The sequence below is a fragment of the Ambystoma mexicanum genome, chromosome 9, assembly GCF_040938575.1.
Source record: "Ambystoma mexicanum isolate Mex_15411 chromosome 9, UKY_AmexF1_1, whole genome shotgun sequence".
Lineage (NCBI taxonomy): Eukaryota > Metazoa > Chordata > Amphibia > Caudata > Ambystomatidae > Ambystoma > Ambystoma mexicanum.
Window position 1 is genome coordinate 126,708,126 of NC_090931.1, and position 22,538 is coordinate 126,730,663.

At 46.0% G+C, this 22,538-nt stretch overlaps 1 protein-coding gene across 1 annotated transcript in view; it reads right to left on the minus strand.

Annotated features, from left to right (window-relative positions):
- Window positions 1-20,818, minus strand: part of LOC138487726 (carotenoid-cleaving dioxygenase, mitochondrial-like) — a 192,495-nt gene extending 171,677 nt beyond the window's left edge. Inside the window, exons 1-3 of the mRNA XM_069614273.1 lie at window positions 20,673-20,818; window positions 5,742-5,943; window positions 5,380-5,591 (exon numbers count right to left, since the gene is read on the minus strand). Of these exons, the coding sequence (XP_069470374.1) occupies window positions 5,380-5,591; window positions 5,742-5,943; window positions 20,673-20,706 (448 nt within the window). The 5' untranslated portion in view covers window positions 20,707-20,818. The remainder of the gene's footprint in view (window positions 1-5,379; window positions 5,592-5,741; window positions 5,944-20,672) is intronic.
- Between the last annotated feature and the right edge of the window lie 1,720 nt (window positions 20,819-22,538).

Consider the following 22,538-nt stretch of genomic DNA (forward strand, 5'->3'; position numbering starts at 1 on the left):
TGGTCATCTCTATTAACTAGCGGGATTGACCAATCTGCAGCATAACCTCCCAAATAGGATAGTATGAAGGCCACCTTGGCCTGGTCATTGGGAAAAACCCCTGGGCGACAGAGAAAATGGAGCCGGCATTGGTTAATGAAAATAGAAAACTTCTTTGGATCCCCTAAGAAGCGTTCCGGAGGAGCTAATGGAATATTGACAGGAACGATTACTTGAACTGGAGTTGGGGGCATTGCTGGAACCGGGGCTGAAGTGCTGGCTATAGGCAAAGGAATTTGACCAGCTTGGGCTTGCAAAAGCTGGCGCGCTAACTCATCAGTGCGGTCTCTATTAACTATTAATTCCCTTCGCAGTGCACTCGTCTCAGAACGGGCCGCATGGACTTCAGCCCTTAACTCCCCTCATAACTGAGCCAACTGAACCACTTCAGGAGTCTCCATAACGTCCAGGCAGAGTAATTTCCAAAAACTGTTAGGGGCTTCGTGTTCTGTAACGCTTACCTTTACTCTGCGGGGACACTCTGGAGCTCTTAATATCTACTACCCTCTTTTATCTGAAGTGGCAAAATATTCTGTGGAAAAAACAACGGTAATTGCCTTCTTAGTAAGTTTTCTGTGGCAACTAAGTTAAGGAAATAACCCTCTTGTGTTTTTAAGCTCACCTTAGAATTTAATTTGCTGAGCTCTCCATCCTGTTCTTGCAGGGGTGCATGTCCTGAAGAAGTTGGAACCAAGGTGGAAACAATATTAACGAGGGAACAAGGGTCCTAGCTGAATGAATAGAAGGGTAATTATCGAAGCTAAAAAAAAGGGGGATGAAAAGGCAGCCTGAAGTCTGAACCTCTAGCCAAGTGAGCCTATGAGAAAAGAATAAGGCACACACCCATTTCAGACGGTACTAATCACAGTATAACCTCTCTCTCTCCCTAAACTTCAGTATTGCAGCAAACAGCAGAGAAAATTCCTTCAAAAGAATAGGAAACCAAAGGGTTAATTTTCCTGAGGACTAATGGTAGACGGTGGAATTTTAGTGCAACAATAATGAAAAGGAAACAATTTCAGACACGCATACTACCGCCTGTTTTTCTCCTCATAACATGCTCAAGGCACAAATGGCAGTGTCCGTTTAATTATAAAGGTGAATGTAATACCGTCAGAGCACACAAACACACTACGTGTTTTATTTTCTCTCAAAATGTCAAGGCAATAAAGCAGTAAGCGCAACCAAAATAAAAAGGGAACGCGTCACTCAGGAAGCGCACGCGACCCAACAAGTCATGGAATTCACACCACTAAGATGCCACACACATCAATGAGCAACACTTCCGACAAAAACATGACTGAAAGGCAATTCAGAACTGAAACGCTTATGACTAAAGTGGTACTTGCGTGTGACAGGACTCCTCATAACTCGGAGGCGAAACGTTTGTGACGGGAAAGATTCACTGACGGAAAACGGAACTACGATCAATGAACTAGGACGGGAGAGGGCTGCGGAGGGATAAACAAAAATGGGTAGGAATATGGGAACTGTGAATTATACTATGACGGAATAAATCGTAAGCTGAGGAATTTGCGGTAAGCATTCTCACTGCAATGCAGACTGAGACGCGAAGCGCGAGCCTCCAGGTGGGCGGGGCCTAAATAGGCCAACACAGACAACGACTAAACTAGTAAGGCTAATTCCCTAAGGCACACACAGGCGGCCATTTAGGAACCCCGGGGGCCGCTATTCTTCCATTAAGAATCTACAGTAATAGAATAGCTAAGGCAACAACAAAAACCCAGTTTGAGAAAAGAAACCCCCCGAACCAGAATAGAGTCCTAGCCTGTGATCATGACAGAAACCAACTCTTGTTGCTGGATTCTCCTCCTCTTTACTCTCTTCCTTGATCCTCTTGGAAAACTTCCTTTTTCCAAGTCCCAAATCTCTAAATATACAGTCTCTCCGAGCTTCTCTACCCCTGCAGGCATCTTCTTTGTTGGAATCAATGCCATCCATGTGCGTTCTTCCGCCCCCACCTTATTTGGCTCTTTGAGCACCACCCATCTTCTCAGTGCCTCTCTCCAATTCAAATCTGTCTCTTGTACCTCCTTCTCTTCTCTCCTCATTGATCTGCTGTGTCTCACTACTGTCCAACATGGCTTCCCCTTTGGGCACAGCCTCTTCCTTGATGATCTTCTCCAATATACAACTGCTTCTTGTACCTTCTTAACCATCTACGAGTGCCACCTTCTCCTCAATGATACTATCCACCCTGCAACTATCTCTTGCACCATATATTCACCCCACTGGACACCACCATCACTCGGGTCACCTTTACTCTCTTTGGTCACAACTCCATCATTCCTAACCAGAGGCCACAGGTCTCTTGACTCCTCAGTATGGTTTCCTAGGACTTTTCTACGGCCCCCAGGCTCCACTGTAGCCCTGCCTTATGGACATTGCTTTCAGCCTGGTCAAAATACAGCTCTTGCCTCCAGTCTCTATTCCAACCGCTTCCACTCTCACACTAAGCTCTTGGGTTTTTTATAGGGCTTTAGTCCCCCACCTCCAGCCTCTACCTTTTGAAAAGGAACACAGGTGCGACTCTTTATGTTGCTGGTGTTGGTTTGGACTGATGAGCCCCGCTCCTTAGGATGGCTCCCATTTCTGATGTGGGACATGCAGCAGGGTAGTCCCTCCTCTTCAGTGGTACACTTTCTGATTGGCACACTCTAACACTGTCCCTTTGGCAGACTCCCTGAATCTATCTGATCACAACTGTATGACATTAGAGGCCTTGCACAATGGATAGCTGAGCGACCGGTGAGTCTCTGTTTCTAATTCAAGTCCCCCTCTGTCGCGCTGCGTGTGCCATTCTTAAAGCGTGTGAGGGGAGCAAGCATTTTGCTACTGGTGGGCCACTGTGCCCCGATTCTATTAAAGGGGCAGCACCAAATTAACTAGCATCAGTAGATGCAAAACCACTGTACTTTTGGGTTGGGTGAATCTCATTTACCATCTCCCATAAGTGCCTAAGCTATCCAGGCCGGGCTTTGCCCCTTAAAAGGACCCTATATTTAGTTGGCCTCACCCTGAGACAGGGAGTAAGTAAGGATTAGCAGCACGCCTCCACATACTGCCCCAGGAGCCATCGAATGATAGTTTATGGAGTCCTCCATCCCTCTCATTCTCCCTACTGCAGGCCACTAGAGCGAGGCAAAGGACTTTCTCCCACAGGATATGTTACTACTTAGTTATGTGAGGCCAATGTGCTAGGGTTTGTTAGTAGGGATAGAGGGAACCGTTCAAGATGGTGTTGCTGTTGTGTTTATGGATGGCATCCATTGGATGCAGATTAGAAGCTACAGGGATGTGTGGTGGTATGTTTCTAAGTGGGTTCTGGGGAGGCACTGGGTACATTGATCCGGAAGGGAGCTACAGGTGGCCCACGCAGGATGATGGGTGGTTTTGAACAAGACAGAAGAGAAATGTACAGTAATGATGTTGTGATTCTGTACCCAAAGATGATGCTAGCAGTATGCCTGCAGATTCAGTGATATGTGTAGTATAAATTGAAAAGTAGAGCGGGTTCCTGGGAGGCAGAAATATTTAAGGGCAATGTATAGCGATGGCATAAAATGGCACATTACGGCATAAAAGAAGCATTGAGAGGCACAATTGTACAAACCAAATAAAGATATGGAAAGTCCCAGAAAGGTTTTACATTATCCACACCACAGTCACCATATCTGCCTCTCAACCCCTAACCCACCACCATATAATAAAAGCAGGTCCACCCCATATCAAATGCATGTCAACGACAGCAGAGTGGTATAGAAACAGGTGGGGACAGGAGCCTGGACTCACTGGCCTAGGTCCGCGAAGAAACCCGGATGTGTGTGATCACTGAGACATAAAAATGCTGAATACGAAAATGTCCATTCTTTTTGTATTCTTTCACTGCAGATATGTGCGGGGGAGAACCCCTGCAGCACCCCCCATACTGCCCTCACCTTATTTATTACCCTACCCCCACTCACAAATACTTGCAGTGAAATGCGCAGTAAAACAGTAGCCATTTTCATATATAGGGCCCAATTCATGGATTTTTTTGCACAGTTCAAAGTAACTGTGCACTGCTGAAAAGTGACTTTGCACCATCGACACAAACACTGATTCATGGAACTTTGCAAAGTGTATTTTTGCAGTGCAAAGCCAGTGCAAAGTTAATTTTGTACTGCAAAAATGACTCAGCACTGAAAAAATACACTTTGCACAGTTACATGAATCAGGGTTTGTGTCAGCAGTGCAAAGTCACTACTCAACAGTGTAAAGTCACTATGAACCATGCAAAAAATTCTATTTATCGGGCCCTCAGTATTTTCGGGTTCGCACTAAACCGCTGTTACCAAGAATTCCAAGTGACATACCAAGAATGTTTTTGCGATGCCTGCAACATTAAGTAATATCCTCGAATACGGAGCCGAAAGCTTGTATTATTGAGAGCACCCTGGCATGAAGTAGCACATCGGCATATTCAGCATCATGTAAATGATCACTCGTAGCTCTCTGTCCTACTGATCCAGACTCGGTTACTGGCTGCACCAGGTCAGTCCAGGACACGACGAAATAAGCGAGAATGTTCCACATTGTCACAAACTATGGAAAGACAATGAACAAGAATCCTTGAAAGACTTCATTAAAACTATACAAATTAAGGGGGCAAGAAGAGCCAATTGGTTGACATAAACAATTCAGATCTGTCTTGTTATACCCCACTGTTGCCTATGAAAGGTCAGTTTCAGGTTAGAGATACCTTTAAAGTCTCAGAAATGCAGTGGTCCTCTATAGTCAATCCTGCAAAGGGGCAGATGTGCCCATGATTGAGTTACCAACTGCACAATGAGTATGCAGCGTAGACAGTGGCTGTGGGGGTACTACTGTTTTGGAATGTAATAGCTTATTAATAGTGATTCTGTTCTTAGAAACCATAAAGCACGTCCACATTTCCTTATTTGAGACATAACCACTTCTTTGCTCTAAAAGGGATTGGTTTGGCTGCAATAACAATTGTGTTTGTAACATTATCTCCACTGTCATGTCCTCAATTGTAATGAGAATAGTCCGCTAGATGCAAAGGATGCTTCAATGGGCTTTATGACTGCACTTTGGCTGATCATCTTGACATTCTTCCAAGTAACATTCAGAATTTAAGATGGAGGTCTTCGTTTAATTTAGCCGCTTGCTTTGTTTACCAACACCGACACAATATGAATAATTGTCCACGCATGGTGCACTAAGAAGAATTATGGCAATATCACCTCCAACATAAAAATTAAATTACACTAAAATAAATAGTATTAAAAATGATAACGATATGAAAACGTCACCTACTTGGTGTCTCAAACCGTGACATGAAACGCTCATATAGACTCTTGCATGGGTCTGGCATCGCCACAGTTCCAAATTCAGATGCCACTATTCGGTTGTTGGCCTTATTAGACAAGTAGGAGTCGCTTTCAAGGAACTTGCTCATATATGTTACAGTGCCATCTTCGATTTTAAACTTGTGCAGTAGGGCCATGCCGTCAAACCAGTGGTTATACCTTTACAAATATAAACAAACATTTTTGTCAATATGACGAATTTTGGTTGGACAACATACTCTGTTGTAGCTCTAAAAGATTTTAATTCTCATTCAAAAAGAAAATATGCATGCCCTTTGTCAAGAAAGTTGTGATGAAGATTCTGCTTACTTGTCATTTCCAAACTCAAACATTCCGGGCCCATTTCGTAGTAAACTGCCTTTGATCCACTTGGGTATATCACCTAAGATCTTCGTAGGGATGGGCTGGGGAGTTTCTTCAGTAGTGCTGAACAAGGGGGCTATGCTCTCCAGGCCCCTTGTGCTCAAGAAAAATTCCTTCCTCCATGACCTGATCAGGACACGCTTCAGGACTTGGAAGAACAAAGAAAGGGAATGAGTGCTGTTCGTTACAGCAAACATTTTGACAGCAAACATAGAATTATTTAAGAAGACGTCAATGCTAGGTCACCCTGAAAATGTTGCTAATTTGCCACAAAGCTATTTGGGGATTATTAATTAGCGCATGGCGAATCCCTCACTTATTTACCAAATACATTTATTTCTGTAACCAAATCTCTTTTGTTTATTAAATCAATTTGTTTTTATGTTTTTATCAAACACAATGTACTGCCATGAAAACAAATATATTTTTGAGCAATTATTTGGCATTTGTACGATAACTTTAAATTGTCAGGATACACATTTTATGCCTAGCTGCAGTGATTAGCAATTAGCCAATGAGGCAATTGTGAATACCATCAAAAACACCAATCTTGCATTTAGGCAATGTTATTGTGCCCAACCCCAATCAAAGGTAAGTCTTTACAAGAGCTGTGCACAACAAAGACAAAATAAGAAAACTATTCAATACAACCTGATGATCTAGACATATATAATTATACATTTTCGTACTCATTTTAGAAAGATAAAATGCAGTATAATCTCTGGTTCATATAATTTACTAAATATTTCACATCAAATAATATATCACATTCAAAAGTTTTGAAAACCTTACATTATAAATTAAATTTGTGTATGCATTTCAATACTGCATTTTTGATGAAATAATCCTCAGTGTCCAACAAATATTTAAAAACTTTGTTAATACTGCACATGGTGATATTTTGAATTTCGATTTATCTAAGCCAGCAATATCAGTTTCATCTGCAAAGTGAAGGTCACAACTTTACTTTAGGTGTTTGGTTTTAACCAAGTTTATCAGATTATTCTTGTGCATTAATTATACTTGGCCACAAACTTTAGATGAAGACATACAAAGAAAAAGCCTTAGTTGGCTAATCAACACACGAGGCCCACGTATGGTTGTTATTTTGTATTACGTGCAGCAGGAATGAATGAATGTATAGTACATTATTTTCTAGTAAATAATATATACATTTTGAATGTTTAACAAGTTAATTGAAAGCTGATACATTTGGATGAAGCTCCGTTTATCATATAATTACTTCACTGAGTGTATAGGATTTATGGGGAAAATTTCCAGAAATAATCATCAAGAGAGAGCATCCTGCCCTGCACAAAGCAGCTTAGCATGCACTAGAATTGTGTATATAACCTGCTCCATGCGAACATAGCCTATTTTCATGAGGAACACCCATCCAGGGATCTTCACCTTCTAAGAGTTGAAGTTGACCAACTGTTTGGATGTCTCATGTGAGAATGGAGGCAGGGAGGCTATCTACTCCAACAGACTAAAGGGTTATATACTCTTTTAGGAATATGTATGGGGCAATCATCCCCCTAGCTTTACTTAGGCTGGATGTGTGGATTAATTTAATTAATGACATTAGAGATTTGAGCAAGCTTTCAGTAAAACCTTTCTTTGTACGTTTTCCATAATCTACATTTTTTTGCAGCTAATCTGGTATATGGTAATATTGCACGGAACAATACGTATTCATGGATCCGACCGTGCAACCTCTTGGCACTGAAAAGGCCGTGCAAAGCCCCTATACTTTCAGCCACCAGAAGGTAGGCGTACAGGCACTTGCGCATAGGATTCACCACGAAGAGGTAAGATCAGGTGTCGGATTTAGGGAAGCGTGTACGCAGCTGTGGTTTCCATCTAACATAGGGGTGCGCATACGCAGTGTAGCATGGTGCAGGAATTGTTTATGGGGGGGTTGCATGCAGATTTTCCAAGTTTTATCTGAGTTACAATATATCGTATGCATATTGTCGTGGTGACAATCACAGTTACCGGGCACCCCAGATGCAGGTCTGCTTGGGGGGATCCCATGCACTGTTTAAAGGGTGCATATATTCGCGCCAGAGGGAGCACGCAAAGTTAGCTGTTTCTGGCTTTTTTTGCTTTGCATGGGGTCATTTCGGACGTGACTTGCGTATACTGTTACTTTGCGTGAACAATTCCTTGAACACCCAGAGTGTGCAGCAGGGGTGTTTCTAGGCCTGGAAAAGATCCGGAGCTACGCTAATGTCAGGACTGTTAAGACTCAGGGCTAGCTTACCTTTTGGTTGTAGTCCCGGAACTTCTATCTAGTTTTAAGCCTCCAAATGTTAGGGTAGATACATTATCTGAAGTGTAGCCATGGAGTTGCAAAATAACAGGTGTCAAATTATCAAGTAATACGCTGGCCACGCGGCCCTTCTCAGACCCAGCGCTCCCTTATTCTGCAATCTTTGTGGGACAAGTTCTCTCCTTCAAAAGCAGAATGTTGCAACACACTATCAGGAAAGACTATTATCATTTTTACCATGAATATTAAACAATGGAAAGTACGACAGGATTTTATTTCTGTCACAGCTTGGGGGGAATCTTCACCTCTTATGGGTTTATTTCTTCATTTATAGCGGGTGGTGGGTTGGGTAAATGCTGGACAATAACCAGAATTTGCCCAGATTCTGCAGAAATGGTCAACCCCACCTCTGTGCACATATGTGTGCTGTGCAGCAGGCATCAAAATGTATACCTGCCACTAGCCATTGGCGAGCGATGATTGACTCTTGTTGAGTAAGAAGTAGTGGGCTTTCTGTAGATGGCCAATTGAGTGGGAGAGTGCATTTTTACATCTGGCTAGTATCTTGCCATTTCCCTGCTATGCAGGTTACATATAGTTCGTCACCCGCATAACAATGGGCATTAACTCCTTAACCAGACGGTAGGTTCAGATAAATTAAATCAGCGCTTGGTTCTCCCCATGCCTGCCACTAATGCCCTCTTTGCATGTGCTTTGCGCTTTGAATGTGGTTTTGCACTTCCAGCAAGTGTTGTCAACCAGTCAGACTTTTCCGCACAGTAACACCATCTGTCTTATCAACAGGGACTGATAGTGGCCAACGTGACCCATTCCAGTCTGTAGTTGCTTATGCAGTCTTGGGTTTTGTCTTAGCATTCGGGGACTTGCAGTCCGAGTTTTATAATGGGAAAAGTGGAACTACAAGTCCTAGAACGGAAAGAAAATAACAGGACTGGATAAGCACCTAAAAATTGGAATGGGTCATGATGACAAAACTGACTGCCACGCCCACTCCACAAATTATACACGGAGATGTATTAGATCTACTTGTCTTGGATAAACGAACATAACGCTTTTAACTCTTTCGTTCAGACTGAAAATACTGTGTTAGTTTCCGCGGGTTGGCTTCAATATTTAACTTACTTCCACACGTGGCTCGATTGGACACTTCATTGAAAGAAAATGCCCTAATGCTTTCAACCCTGCTGAAGACGATTAACATTGGAATTCTCCGATGATAGTTGCTTTTCACTTGCATTTGTTTGGGTATTTACAACTGGTCAGGGATAACTCTGTTGATATAGCGCGAACTAGGGAAAAATGCATCAGAGTGATGTACAATATTCCATATACAATGAATAATTTACACACTAGAAATACAATGGGCTTCATTCAAAGTTTGCCGGTCCAGAAACAATGGTGCGGGTAAACTTACCGGCACCGTTGTTTCCGGACCGGCAAACTACAGGTTTGCCTGCCGGAGCCGCTATGCCGACAGGTCTGACCCTCCCAGGCACAGCGGCCACGGTAGGCAGACCCGTCACGGAAGCACTGGCACCGCCCCATTCCCATAGAGAAAAGTGCAGTGGACAGGAGGACTGGGTTGGGATAGTCTGGGAAAGGGAGTCCAAGGGATGCTGGGAGGGTCTGGTAGGGGGGTGGTCTGGTCCCTGTATGACTCTGAAGAGACCAGGCCCCAATCGCAGCGGCCCGTGGAGAGTTTAGCATGGGAGGGGGAGAGGGAAGGAAGAGTAGAAAAGGAAGGTCTTGGGAAGTTGGCAGTCACCAGGAGTCAGTGGAGAGACTTTAGGGCTAGAGATATGCGGTCCCTGGGCTCGAAGTCAAGGATACGTTTTGCAGTCCTATTCTGGATTAGTTGGAGGGGGCCAAGGGAGGAAAGAGGAAGGTTGAGGAAGAGGCTGTTGCAATAATCAAGCCCATAGAGAACCAGAGCTCTGGAGACATTGAGCTTCTGGGGGAACGTGAGGAAAGGTAGAATGCCCCTGAGGAGATGAAGCTGAAAATTGGAAGGATGTGTGAGATAACTAGCAACAACAAAGGCTTGATTTGGACAGATGGCTCTCCTAATATGTGGAATTGCAAGATGTGCAAGAGATTAACTTCTAATTCCTAGCTCTCCACCAGGGATGATACGTTTCTCAGACAGGTACGATGGGCACTGGGAAAGGAAATGCAAAACACATCAAACTCAATCCTGACTTCAAAAGGGAGCCAATGAAGTGATCCTAAAATATGGAAGATGTGGTCACACTTTTTTGTGCAAGGAAGCAGGTGTGCAGAGTTGTAGACAACATACTTTAAGGTTTGGAGAACACATTAGGGAGCCCCGAAAATGCTTGCTTCCTCCATCAATGTGCAAACGTACCATAAGCTTGGAATATGGTTCGGTGGCAATGGAACTCATCACTCTTCATTAAGTATAGGGACGAGGCCAGAGGGACATGTCAGCCATTGATTACTTACCATTAAGCCTCTCTACACCTAACAGGGTTTGAAATTTCTGGGAGCTACTTAGCTCCTGCTTCTAGCCGAGGAGAGCCTGGTTAGCAGCTACCAGGAGCCACTTTCGCTCCCGAGACAAACTGGTGCTATCCAAACATGCCCACGTGGCATTACCTTTCTGTATCTGGGAATGTGTACAGAGAACCATGAAATACATTTAAAGCACAATGAATTGTATACAATGGACACAAGGTCATAGTTTGCATCTCACGTAAAAGTTAATTTGTGGCATCGTATATTGCGAGATCCTGGTTCTCTAGGAGTAGCTCACGCTGACAAAATTGTTCCGGGTTACAGGGAGGTGGGAAGCTGGGTGGGAAGTGACGCGGGAGGGCGGGGTGTTGGCAGATACTGCCTGGAGTTGAATAAAGATAGACGCATCGTGAAGCCTTCCGTGTCTGTCTGAATTTGTGGTGCGAAGCGTGGCGTGAGAAGAGGCCCCATCGAGGCCATCACAATGGCGACGAGGCCGGTGCTCTAACAGTGCCCGCACCCACGTCGGGGTGAAACAGAGCGGACGCCTGGGGGTGTGAATGCCGCTGTCCCGCGAGGCGCAAGAGGAGGAAGTCGCTCAGATGAGCCATGCCGACCCGGGCTGCACACGGTGCTGAGGTGCCCGCCCACTCTGAACGCTCCACACGGAACGTATGATATTCCAGGGCCGCGGCAGTGATTCACCGGAACGCTAGCATGTGAGCAGCTGGGAATCCTCGGTCCCGGCAGTGATTTGCCTCGCACACGGACCGAGAGGGGACAGGGTAGGAGTCTCCAGTGGATGGTGCTCGTGCCCTACAAGGCGGCCATCTTTTGCAACACCCCATTTCTGAGGCAAGGGGTCATTGCTCATGCCACAACACAGTGCTCGTGCCCAACAGGCGGCCGTGGGTCCACAGAGGTGTTTGAGAGAACGAGGAATCACAGGAGTGGGGGAGAATGTGAGCTCGGGAAGGAGGACAGGGGGCACAGGCCCAGGGGCCACAAATACAGGAACAGGCACTATATAGACTACCTGATTTCCTAGCTGCGCAGATGCCAGGTGCTTTCGACGTCATGGACACAAGCAACATGGGGCCATGGTGGGGCCGGTGGATAAGGTATTTTGAATTGTACATGGAGGCCAAGGGGCCCATTGAGGATGACAGACAAAAATGTCTTCTCAAACTGGTGGTAGGTCCAGCCACACGTGATATCATTGATGAGATGCCGGCAGACACCATTGATTCCATACAGGACATAAAAGAAGCTCTATCTGTGTATTTCACCCCACACAGTAACATAGATTACGAGCGCCACCTGTTTCACAGCATCAAACAGGCCAAGGACAAGACCATGGATGCGTATCTCATGAGACTGAGAATTTAAATGAAACGCTGAATTTGCGAACTACTCCAATACAGAGGCCCTGAGATCTCAGATCATTGCAGGATGCGAATCACAGACATTCAGGCGGAAATTGTTACAGAAATCCTGCACATTGGACGAGATAGTAACATTGGCACGAGCTGAAAGAGCAGTTGACTTACAAGTGGAACGTTTCAACACCACCACGCCAGTGCATACAGTTCATCGACTCCAACAGGAGAGGAGACCAGATGAACCATTTTCCTATAAATATGGTTTTGAATACCCACACAAAGGCACGTGTCCTGCCATTGGCCAGCAATGCGCCACGTGTGGTGAGGAAGGACATTTCAAATCGGTGTAGGTTCTCCAGGGAGAGAGAGAGAGAACCTGAGATTCAAACCGAGAGCCATACCTCCGGCCTCACAGTCATCGGGGACAACATCACATCCTCCACCGAGGCACAACGACCCCGAACCAAAAGAGCGGGATTCGGGTGATGAGATACAGGGACGAGAAAGAAGGGAAAGGAGAAGGTATGTCACCCGAATGAGACCGGAACGCAGATCTAGGCACCACGTGTGCTACCTAGTCGAACAATCTCTGTCTAAATCTGAGGCTAGTTCATCTGGAAGTGAACAGAGTAGGAAAGCACATCTCTGCGCACTGGGATATCCAACAGCCACAGAGCACAGTCCAACGCCAATAATAAAGCTCAACGAAAAACCCACTGAGTTTCTTATTGAGATGGGGGCTACGGTAAATGTAATCAGTGAGAAAATATTTAATGAACTACCCCAAAGCCCGAAACTGATCCCTGCCACTGAAGACATTTATGCTTACGGAGCCAAAAAACCATCAAGTGCATAGGATAATTTGAGGGGTTGTGCCGATACAAGGGGGCAAAACAAATATACTAAAAACCAAAAAGTTCCCATACATGTGCTGGTGAGTGAAAGCTCAGTTTCAGGGCGGCCATTGACATGGGCCTCATACATGTTCTATATAAGATCATGGTACACAAATACATCGATCCCGTAGCTATGATCACAAACCTCTACCCCAATCTCTTCAAAAGGTATTGGCAAACTCTGAAATAGACAAGTGAAACTACACATAGATGAGACAGTGTGCCCCATAGCACAACATTACAGGGGCATACCGGTGAATATAAAAAAAAAGTGGAAGACGAGCTACACAAGCTCCTGGAACAGGACATTATGAAGTCTGCCACGGGCCCCACCACGTGGGCGTCGCCCATTATTCCAGGGCCCAAGAAAGGTTCTGATGCCAATTAGGCTGTGCGTCGATATGAGGAGGCCCAACCAGGCCATTCTGAGAGAGAGGGGCACATGGCTCCACGCATCACCAATATGATCCATCTCTTAAATGAGGCCAGGGTCTTCTCGAAGTTGGACTTAAAGAAAGGATATCATCAGTTGGTACGGAGCCCTGAGAGTAGAAACATAACAACGTTTGTCACCCACCTTGGGCTATACCGGTACAAGAGGTTGAACTTCCGGGTCTCCTCTGCAGCAGAGATATTTCAAGCCGAGGTTTACAACATGATAAAACACATCCCGATCTGTATAAACTACAGTGACGACATCCTCATCTTCAGGACGGATGTAAGCAAGCATGACGAGACCCTGGCCAAGGTATGCAAGGCACTGGAAGCTGCACATCTCACCAACAGAGGTGTGAGTTCAGGGAAGGGACACTACGCTTCTTTGGTCATGCATTCTCAGAAAGTGGCATGACATCAGATCCTGACAAAGTTGCAGCACTAAACGAAACATCGGCCCCAAGCAACGTCTCTGAACTGAGGTCATTTTTAGGCATCGCCAGCTACTGCACGAGATACATTGAAGATTTTGCCACGGTCAGCAAACCTCTGAGAGCACTGACTAAACAAAATGCAGTGTTCAACTGGTCGGACACGTGCCAAAGAGTCTTCGAGATTTTTCGAGAAAGAGTCACCAGAGCCGAAAATATGTCCTATTACGACCCTGAAAGTATGACGGAGTTAACAGTCGAAAAAAGTCTCGTGGGACTTGGTGCCATCCTAGCCCAGGTGGATCCAAAAGACCTGTTGCAGACCCACATTGTTGCCTGTGCCAGTCGGATCCTTTTCAGCCAACGAGCAAGCCTATTCCCAGGCTGAAAAAGAAAGTTTGGGAGTGGTCTGGGCCTGTGAACATTTTCACCTCTTTCTGTACGGCAAGCCATTTCGAGTGGTGACAGACCTTCAGCCACTACTATTCTCGTATGGCAACCCACAAGCCAAAACGCCAGCCCGCATCGCAAGATGGGGGCTCCAGCTGCAAGACTATTCATTTGAAATAGTGCACCGATCAGGGAAGAAAGATAACCCTGCTGACTTCCTTTCCAGACATCCGAGAACCAGGTACACCCCTCAACCACAGGTGGTAGACCGGTATCTCTGGTACTTGATCCAACAAGCCATACTAGAAGGGATTGAGCCGGCACAACTGGCCCAGGAAGTGGAGGTTGACCAGGCATGTCAAATCATATGTGAAGGACTCTTATCATGCCAATGGAGGAGAGCCAAAGACAGAGGGCGTGCGGCAGGTGAGGATGTGCAGGTGGAGGTGGAGCGGCTGCTACAAGTGAGAGTTGAACTGGCACTCTCAGATGACAACCTCTTATTGAAGGGTCACACGGTGGTTATTCCAACATCCTTGAAAAGGAAAGTTATTGAGCATGCCCACGAGGGCAACAGAGGAATCGTCTCCACAAACCACATGCTGCGCCAAAAAGTGTGGTTTCCACAACTAGACACCATGGTAGAAGATCTCCTGAAACTGTGCCCCACCTGTGCCTTCTCACGCCGAACAGACTCCCAGAAACATTGAAAATGTCCGATCTACCAGAGAGTATATGGGAAGCAGGGCCACTGATTTCTTTGGCCCTATCGAGGGGGGGAAATATGTATTGGCCATCATGGACGAGTACTCCAGATATCCCAAAGCCAAAATTATATAATTGACAGCAGCTCAACATGTGATACCAGTGCTGGACCCCATCTTCACGGCCTACAGTGTCCCTCGGACATTGAAGACAGACAATGGGCCCCCGTTCAATGGACGCAGCTTTGCGAAGTTCCGTGAATATACCGTCATAAAGTCACTCCATTATGGCCCCAGGCGATTGGCATGATAGAGAGGTTCATGGCCAACTCAAAGAGGGCATTGCAGGTAGCCTGGCTTACCGGACAACCCTATGAACAAGTACTGCACCAACTACTGAGAGACTACCGAAGCACACCTCACAGCACCACTGGGAAAACCCCTGCGGAGGTAATGTTCGGGAGAGACATCCGGACAAGGCTACCCCAGGCCACTACCTGAATATCGACAATCGTGGATTCTGAAGTGAGGGAAAGTGATGTGCCCGCGAAAGAGCGCCTGAAAGAATACGCGGACGGGCGACAGACGGCACGGGAGCCTCACCTAGAGGTAGGGGACATTGTGGCGGTAAGACAACCTCAAACACACAAGCACACAGCTGTCTTTCATGAGGAACCCCTGATCGTCATAAAAAAAGAGGATCCATGATTACCGCCTAAGTAGACAATGGCTGAACCACCCATAATTCATCGCACTTCAAGAAAGCTCCCCTGTCCGCGTCACGGCAGCTGAGTGGGAGAGTAGCAATACCCATTGACATTTCTGATGATCCCAAGGGGACCAAGCGGACTCTGCAGCCTCGGGACAGGAGGACTACTGTGAGGACTTGGGTGCCAGTCGTTCTCCTGAATGATTCAGCTCTTAACCACAGAGAGCCAGGAATAAGCCTTGCCTCCTCATTGAGGAGATGGCATAGTAGTGTTCTTGCAAGGTTTATCACCTCGTTGGGTGAGTGTTTAAATTTCGGGGAGATGTCATGTTCACACAGTTGTTCCGGGTTACAGGGAGGCGGGAGGCTGGGTGGGAAGTGACGCGGGAGGGCGGGGTGTTGGCAGATGCCTGGAGTTGAATAAAGAGAGACACATCGTGAAGCCTAACATGTCTGTCTGAACTTGTGGTGGCCCATCGAGGCCATCACACCCAGGAGCTAGTTTTCCCTCCTGCTAGTGAAATCTTAATTTCAACCCCTGCCTAGTCCTCCTTCAGCCATGTGCTGGCACCCACCTCACCCTCTCGGGGATGGGAGGATAGCATGGCCGAGCAGGTGGGGTTTAAAGAAGAAAGGACACTTTTTGGTTAAGGGTTATAGTTTGAAGGTGGGGCACCTCATTCAATAAGTACTGGGACAAGGAAGAGTAATAGAAATTACTGGTAAGTAATCCAGGCACTTTATTTTCAGGCATCTATCTTCTTTCACTGTTTCGTTCCAAAGCTGTTTTTTTGTAGGCTAACAGTCTACCTGCTGGTAATCATGGGCGTCCATTCAAGATGGGAGGGGAAGCTCAAATCGTGCTCCTTTTGCTGAACATAATTGCCATGTTGGTTTATTGTGTTGTCTGTGCGTGCTTCACGTAAATCGCCTCTTTAAAAGCGCAGTGGCATTGTAGCCTTATTTTTGTTATACAATGTTTACAAGCCTGGGACTTGCTTGCCATGACTCCTGCCCTATCCCGTCCCCAAAGTTGGAGTCTGATTGGGGAGGAAAGACAGAAGAGGGAGCGGCGAAATACCAGGAAGCAGGTTGGGCTGGGCCACTCCCCACACCTGCCCTCCCGTGACTGCTTTGTGTACTTTGCTCTGCTGCAGTCCCAAGACCTTGAACGAGGCCGTTCTTTTCATTGTTTTGTCACAGATTATCAGAGCGTTCGGTGTTATGCCGCCATTTGAGCTCTCTGCACTACAATGTAATGCGATTTAAATGTCCTTACACGCCACGTCATGCTCAGCACCAAACTTTACTTCAACACACCTCTCTCTTCTTTTATCACAACTTTTTAGTCATTGCATCCCAAGACTTAACGCACCCTAAGCAGGCTAATATCCTACTATCCCTTGGCTGGACTTTATGCACCCTAAACAGACTGAGGCCCTTTTGGGCCTGCGCAGGCTAATGTCCTACTATCCCTGGGCGAGACTGCATGCACCCTAAGCAGACTAAGATTCTGCTTGCCCTGTGCAGGACTTAATGCACACCAAGCAGGCTAATATCCTACTATCCCCTGGTGGGACTTTATGCACCCGAAGCAGACTGAGGTCCTGTTGCCCCTGGGCAGGACTTTATGCACCCTAAGCAGACTGAGGTCCTACTGGGTTTGGGCAGGACGTCATGCACCTGTACACAGGCTAATGTCCTACTATCCCCGGGCCGGACTTCATGCACCCTAAGCAGACTGAGGCCCTGCTGGCCCTGGGCAGGACTTCATGCACCCTAAGCAGGCTAATGTCCTTCTATTCCTGGGTGGGACTTCACCCCAAGCAGACTAAAATGCTGCTGGCACTGGGCAGGACTTAATGCACCCTAAGAAGGCTAATGTCCTACTATCCGCAAGACTTCATGTGCCCTAAGCAGACTAAGGTCCTCCTATCCCTAGGCGGGACTTCATGCATCCAAATCAGGCAGTCCATGTGCGGGATTAACTCGGGCATGGTTTACATGCTTTCAGGCTACTACGATGGTGAGCTGGCCAAGTTTGAAAATAATAACAAGTGATCACGTTTAGTGCCTTTCTGCCACTTTTAGTGGCCTTGATGCATGTGGATCTGGAAGAAAAAGGGGGAAACATCTGATAGACTACAGTGCTTTTGGTCTGGGTAGCAGCTGATGTGGTAAAGTGCGATAGGGCCGAAGAGGAGTGCTTGCTCATTGTTCGATTAGGTTTGATGTGCTGAGGGTCACACCAGTGGCATCTGTATGTGGAGGATTTGTGAGTGCAGTTCAAGGTGGTAGGAGATCTTAGAGGGGCATCTGTTATTCAGGGGAACAAGGGAGTACGCCTTGCAATGCAACACCCCCTCTATGCCCCCCCTGAAACCCTAATTCCCACCACTGTCCTCTTGCAGTCAGGTCCAATTTCACTATCACACACTGCCACTGTCAAACTCTCACTGTATGCAGTGCATAGTAAGCTGCACTACTCTGCATGGTGGTGAGCAGAAGTGCTCTGCTACGAAATGTGCATTCGATGTACCAATGATCTCTGTGCTGCAGTGCCTTATGTGCTGGCACAAGGCAAGCCGCACTGCTACGCCTTGGGGCAGGTGATGCACTGCAATTCAGTGTGCCTGAGGAGCATGAAGCGCTGTCCAACAGTGCATTGGCGATTAGTGCACGGCTATGTAGCATGCATGTTCTGTACAAGCATGGACTGTAGCTAATGATGTGAGCTGAATAATGCAGGGGTACTCTGGTGGCTAGGTCATACCAAGCTTCAATGCTTGGCATGGCAGTGGTTACTAACCGGTTAAGACTGAGCTTCTATGCACTGCTAACTAGTATTTGCCTACCTGCTGCTATCTGTGACCAGAGCCGGCCTGAAGCCTGGGCAGTCTGTGTGGTGGCACAGGGCCCCAATGTCGGGGGGCCCGCATATCCAAGGTCACATTTCTTTTTAAAGAGGGTCTGTATGCTTCCTTGGACGATTTGCACTTTTCACCTCCCAAGCCCTTGTGACGCTTTAAAGACAAATACCCCCCCCCCCCCCCCTCAGCGGCCCATCAGATGCTGCGGGCCCAAAAATGAGTGATTATCACTTTCTTTGTTCTAGCCTAGCTTTTAAAGCAGGAGCGAGTAAGACATGCGAAGGTAATTTTTATTCTAAAAGCACACACAAAGCACCACTAAGCTCTAAATCTACACCCTCCTTCATGCCACTTAAAATAGATCACAAAAAGCAGTTTCAACTAACTACATTATTTTCAGATGTTCATATTTAACACACAACAAATAGTTTATTTTTGGTAGAATGTAATAATTTCATCACACTATATGTAAAGCCTTTATTTGTTACATATTGAAATACAAACAGGTAACCTTTTCTCACAATAGTCTAAGTCTTGAAAGTACATCTTAAAAACGCAAAGGCCATTTTTTATCTTCTGCTGAATTGCATTCTGGTATTTGTAGTCTCCCATTGAAGATGGGGAGCATAATACCACAACTGAACAATTTGTGCCTAACAGGTTTCTATAAGGATTTATATATTTCTATGAACGCCTTACTTTGGTCTGTACACTTTTTTAATCATATTTATAAAAAACAGAGTACCATTCAAAGCCAAACATCGGGCTGAGGGGAAACGAGCGGTCTAGCAAGTCACTTATACTTGCCCAGAATATTGTAAGATGTTGCAATACTGGTGAGGTTATTTTCCCCTCTTTGTGGCCATGTGTTGTTTTTTGGGCATAGGTAGAGCATACATGTGGGTGGACATACCTTTTTTCAGAGGGTGGACGCTACCCCACTTGGGTGTTTTTGAGTCCGGCAAACTTGCTCAAGGGTTGGGCTACAAGGGTTTTATCCGGGTTATCATATTCCAAGACGCTTTCCCACATGACCACATAAAAGTGTCATCAAAACACATGTCTCTTACTGGGGTTGTGTTTTCCTGGGAATATTTCATTAAAGATTGCTGGGATTAAAAGGTGGGCACCTTTTACACTTTGCCATCGTAGTTACTGGAAAATCTCCCCTCTCAGGTCATTTTTCCAGTGTTGATTAATCATGTTTAAATGCCAATGCTCTTTTGTCTGGTGCAGTTTCTTCCAAGGGGAAAAAAGTCTATTGAATTAAATGTGTATATTTCACTTTAAAATATGTACACTTACTGTGGTATGTTCATAGATGCCAGCTTTTGATGTTTGCTATGGGGCCAGTAGTTCCCTCACCTAGTGGTGCGAGGCCCGAGGGAGCCTTATCGATCCATTGGAAACACTTGTGTATAGGCGCATTATAAATGCCATATCATAGTCGAAACACCACATTTTACGGCACATTTTGCAGCAGGAATGGGAAAGAAAGCCACATGATTTACAGGAAGATATAAACATAACATCTCAGCAACAGTCACCCAACCTGCTCAGTTGCAACATTCTGTTATGGGATCCCCTACTTCCCCTTTTAATTTCTGCACCACCCACCCTCCCCCCCACTTACCAGCTTCAATGAAGGCCCAGGGGTGCAAAGGCTCCCTTCTTTCTTTGTCTGCGACTTCAAAATAAAGCCTCACTCCTGATACTGTCACATAGGGAAATGTTAACAGTGAGAAACCGTGCACTGGGCGTCACATTGTTACTCATGGCAACGTGTTTTTAATGTAACTTGCCATGATGGGTTGTGTATTAAAGACTCATTCTATGAAACCATTTTCTGCAAGACCACTGGTCATCAGTTATGCAAATAAGGGGGCCCGCGCCAGTTATGCCGCCCAGGCCCCCGCAAATCCTAGGGCCGACCCTGTCTGGCACTAACAGCCAGGTCACTGGAGCTTTCCTTTCTAACGCGGCTTCGTTTTTCACCATTCGGTGACTCGTGGGTTGCTCACTATAGATGCACTCCTGGGCAGTGGTCACTAGTGAGTACTGCACGGCGGTGTGTTGTACACCACTGACCTAGCACATGCTCCACTAGTAAACGGTGCACGACCATCAAATTGAACGCCGGTCAAATATCACGTCTTGTTGTGGAGCACTAGCAGCGTCGTGTTACACCCACCCCGTTCCACAGTAATCACCTCTCCAACAGCTCCGGGCAGTGATCCCCAAGGGAACGTGCCTTTCCCGCCAGCGTCCCCATAGCCCACCCCTTCTCACCTGCCCCCGCAGGCGCTGCTCTTAAGACCTCCATCACGCGCACCAATGTCCAGACTCTTCAGCGTCACAGAACTGGGTGTCCCGCCTCTCTCACGCTATTGGCTCCTCGAGTTGTCAATCTCGAAATGCCTGCGGCGGAATAACCCTTCACCCTCATAAGGAGAAAGCACTTTCATAACTCGGCCCTGGCTGGCTCTAAAGGGTGAGAGTGCAGGTGCAAGAAAAGTGTTAATCTCCATCGACTTCAATGGGGTCCCCTTGAACCCTGCCATGAGGCGATGATAGATCAAGAAAAGTAACGCTAGACACAAAACTCCTTCTCAACATCACTTTATTTTGCATTTCCTCAGGGGCACAAATGAAACTAAACTCGGGGCGGCAAGAACCTGAACAGACATAGCCGTGATCTTCCTGAGCACACGGGATTGCTAAAAGCTATTCCATTCCCCCCAGTTTTAGGGTGATCTATTACATTCCTGTCTCCCAGGCGGGGCTTACCAAGAATCAAGCATTGGCAAAGCTAACAGTTCTTGCTTTTGCATAAGTATAGGATGAACCATTACTAGGTACCCGCTAGGTACTAACATAACGGTACTACATGGCAAGAAAATGGCAAATGGTGTTAGTATCTGCACGGTTATATGTCACGATTTAGATTTGTGTAGGTCGCCTAACCAAAAGACGTATTTCTTTCCAGCTGATTTTAGGCGGCATACAAAAATGGAGAAAAAAATGCCATTTCTCTCGCCCCACCCCACCCTCTCTTCCCGTTTTTACTCCAAGTAAGGGGGTTTCACCCTCGTACCACTCTCCCTCGGCCCCGTCACCTCCCTCCCCACCCAAGCCCCCTCAAAAACACACGTACACCTAACACATACACAATAACTAATCCCCCACACTAACGTGAGATGGGGGTTTAGATTCTATTAAAGACAAGGAGGCGATTATTATGTATTACAATCTTTACTCTGAAACCACAGCAGCAAAGAAAATACTTTTACAAACAAAAAGTTTCCACAACAGAACTAGATAGAGTTCAATGTCAATGTATGGGGAACTCCCCAAACCATCATGGAGGACAGGTCATGCCCTGCAGGGAACCAATGAGCAGGGATCCTCCTCTACATATGTCCATTACTCTAACCCCAACCCCTCTTTCTGCAGCTATCTTGCACCAGAAGTCCAATGAAACGGTTGAACTGCATAGCGCGGAGAAAGGATCCATCGAAACTGGAGATCTCCACCTTCCCGCAGCCTGAATCTATGCCCAAGTTCTTCTGGAGAGGACTTAATCACGCACTCCACAACTTGTAACTGCGAGCCACACTCCTGATCAGAACCTCAACTCGTAGCTGTAAGAACAAGCAAGAAGGGTGGGTGGTTGGGAAGAACAACAAACCAAAGAATGTTCTTACTTGAACCACCTGTGTACATGCGTATCACAATTGACATATATCATATCATATACAGGGTGGGAGGGTGGGATAATAATCGCCTCCTTGTCTTTAATAGAATCTAAACCCCCATCTCACGTTAGTGTGGGGGATTAGTTATTCTATGACAAGACAGGAGGCTCATATTATGCAAGTTCAAAGCCCTTGCATCTCATTAGTACAACATGATCCATACAATAGAGCCAATAGTAAATAAAATAAATAATAGGAAAGGAAACATTTTAAAAGCCTTTAAATTAATCAGCTGACCGCAAGAGGATTGCCTAAGACTAGGCTGCCCGAAAAACTGTCTTATAAGGCAGTCAAATCCTGCAAGAAAACAAGAAAAGTGCCAATTCCAGCGTTCCTTACAGGGCACCAAAACCAACTGGTTAAAAGAGGGGAAAAACATTGAACAAAGTTCTCCTATACT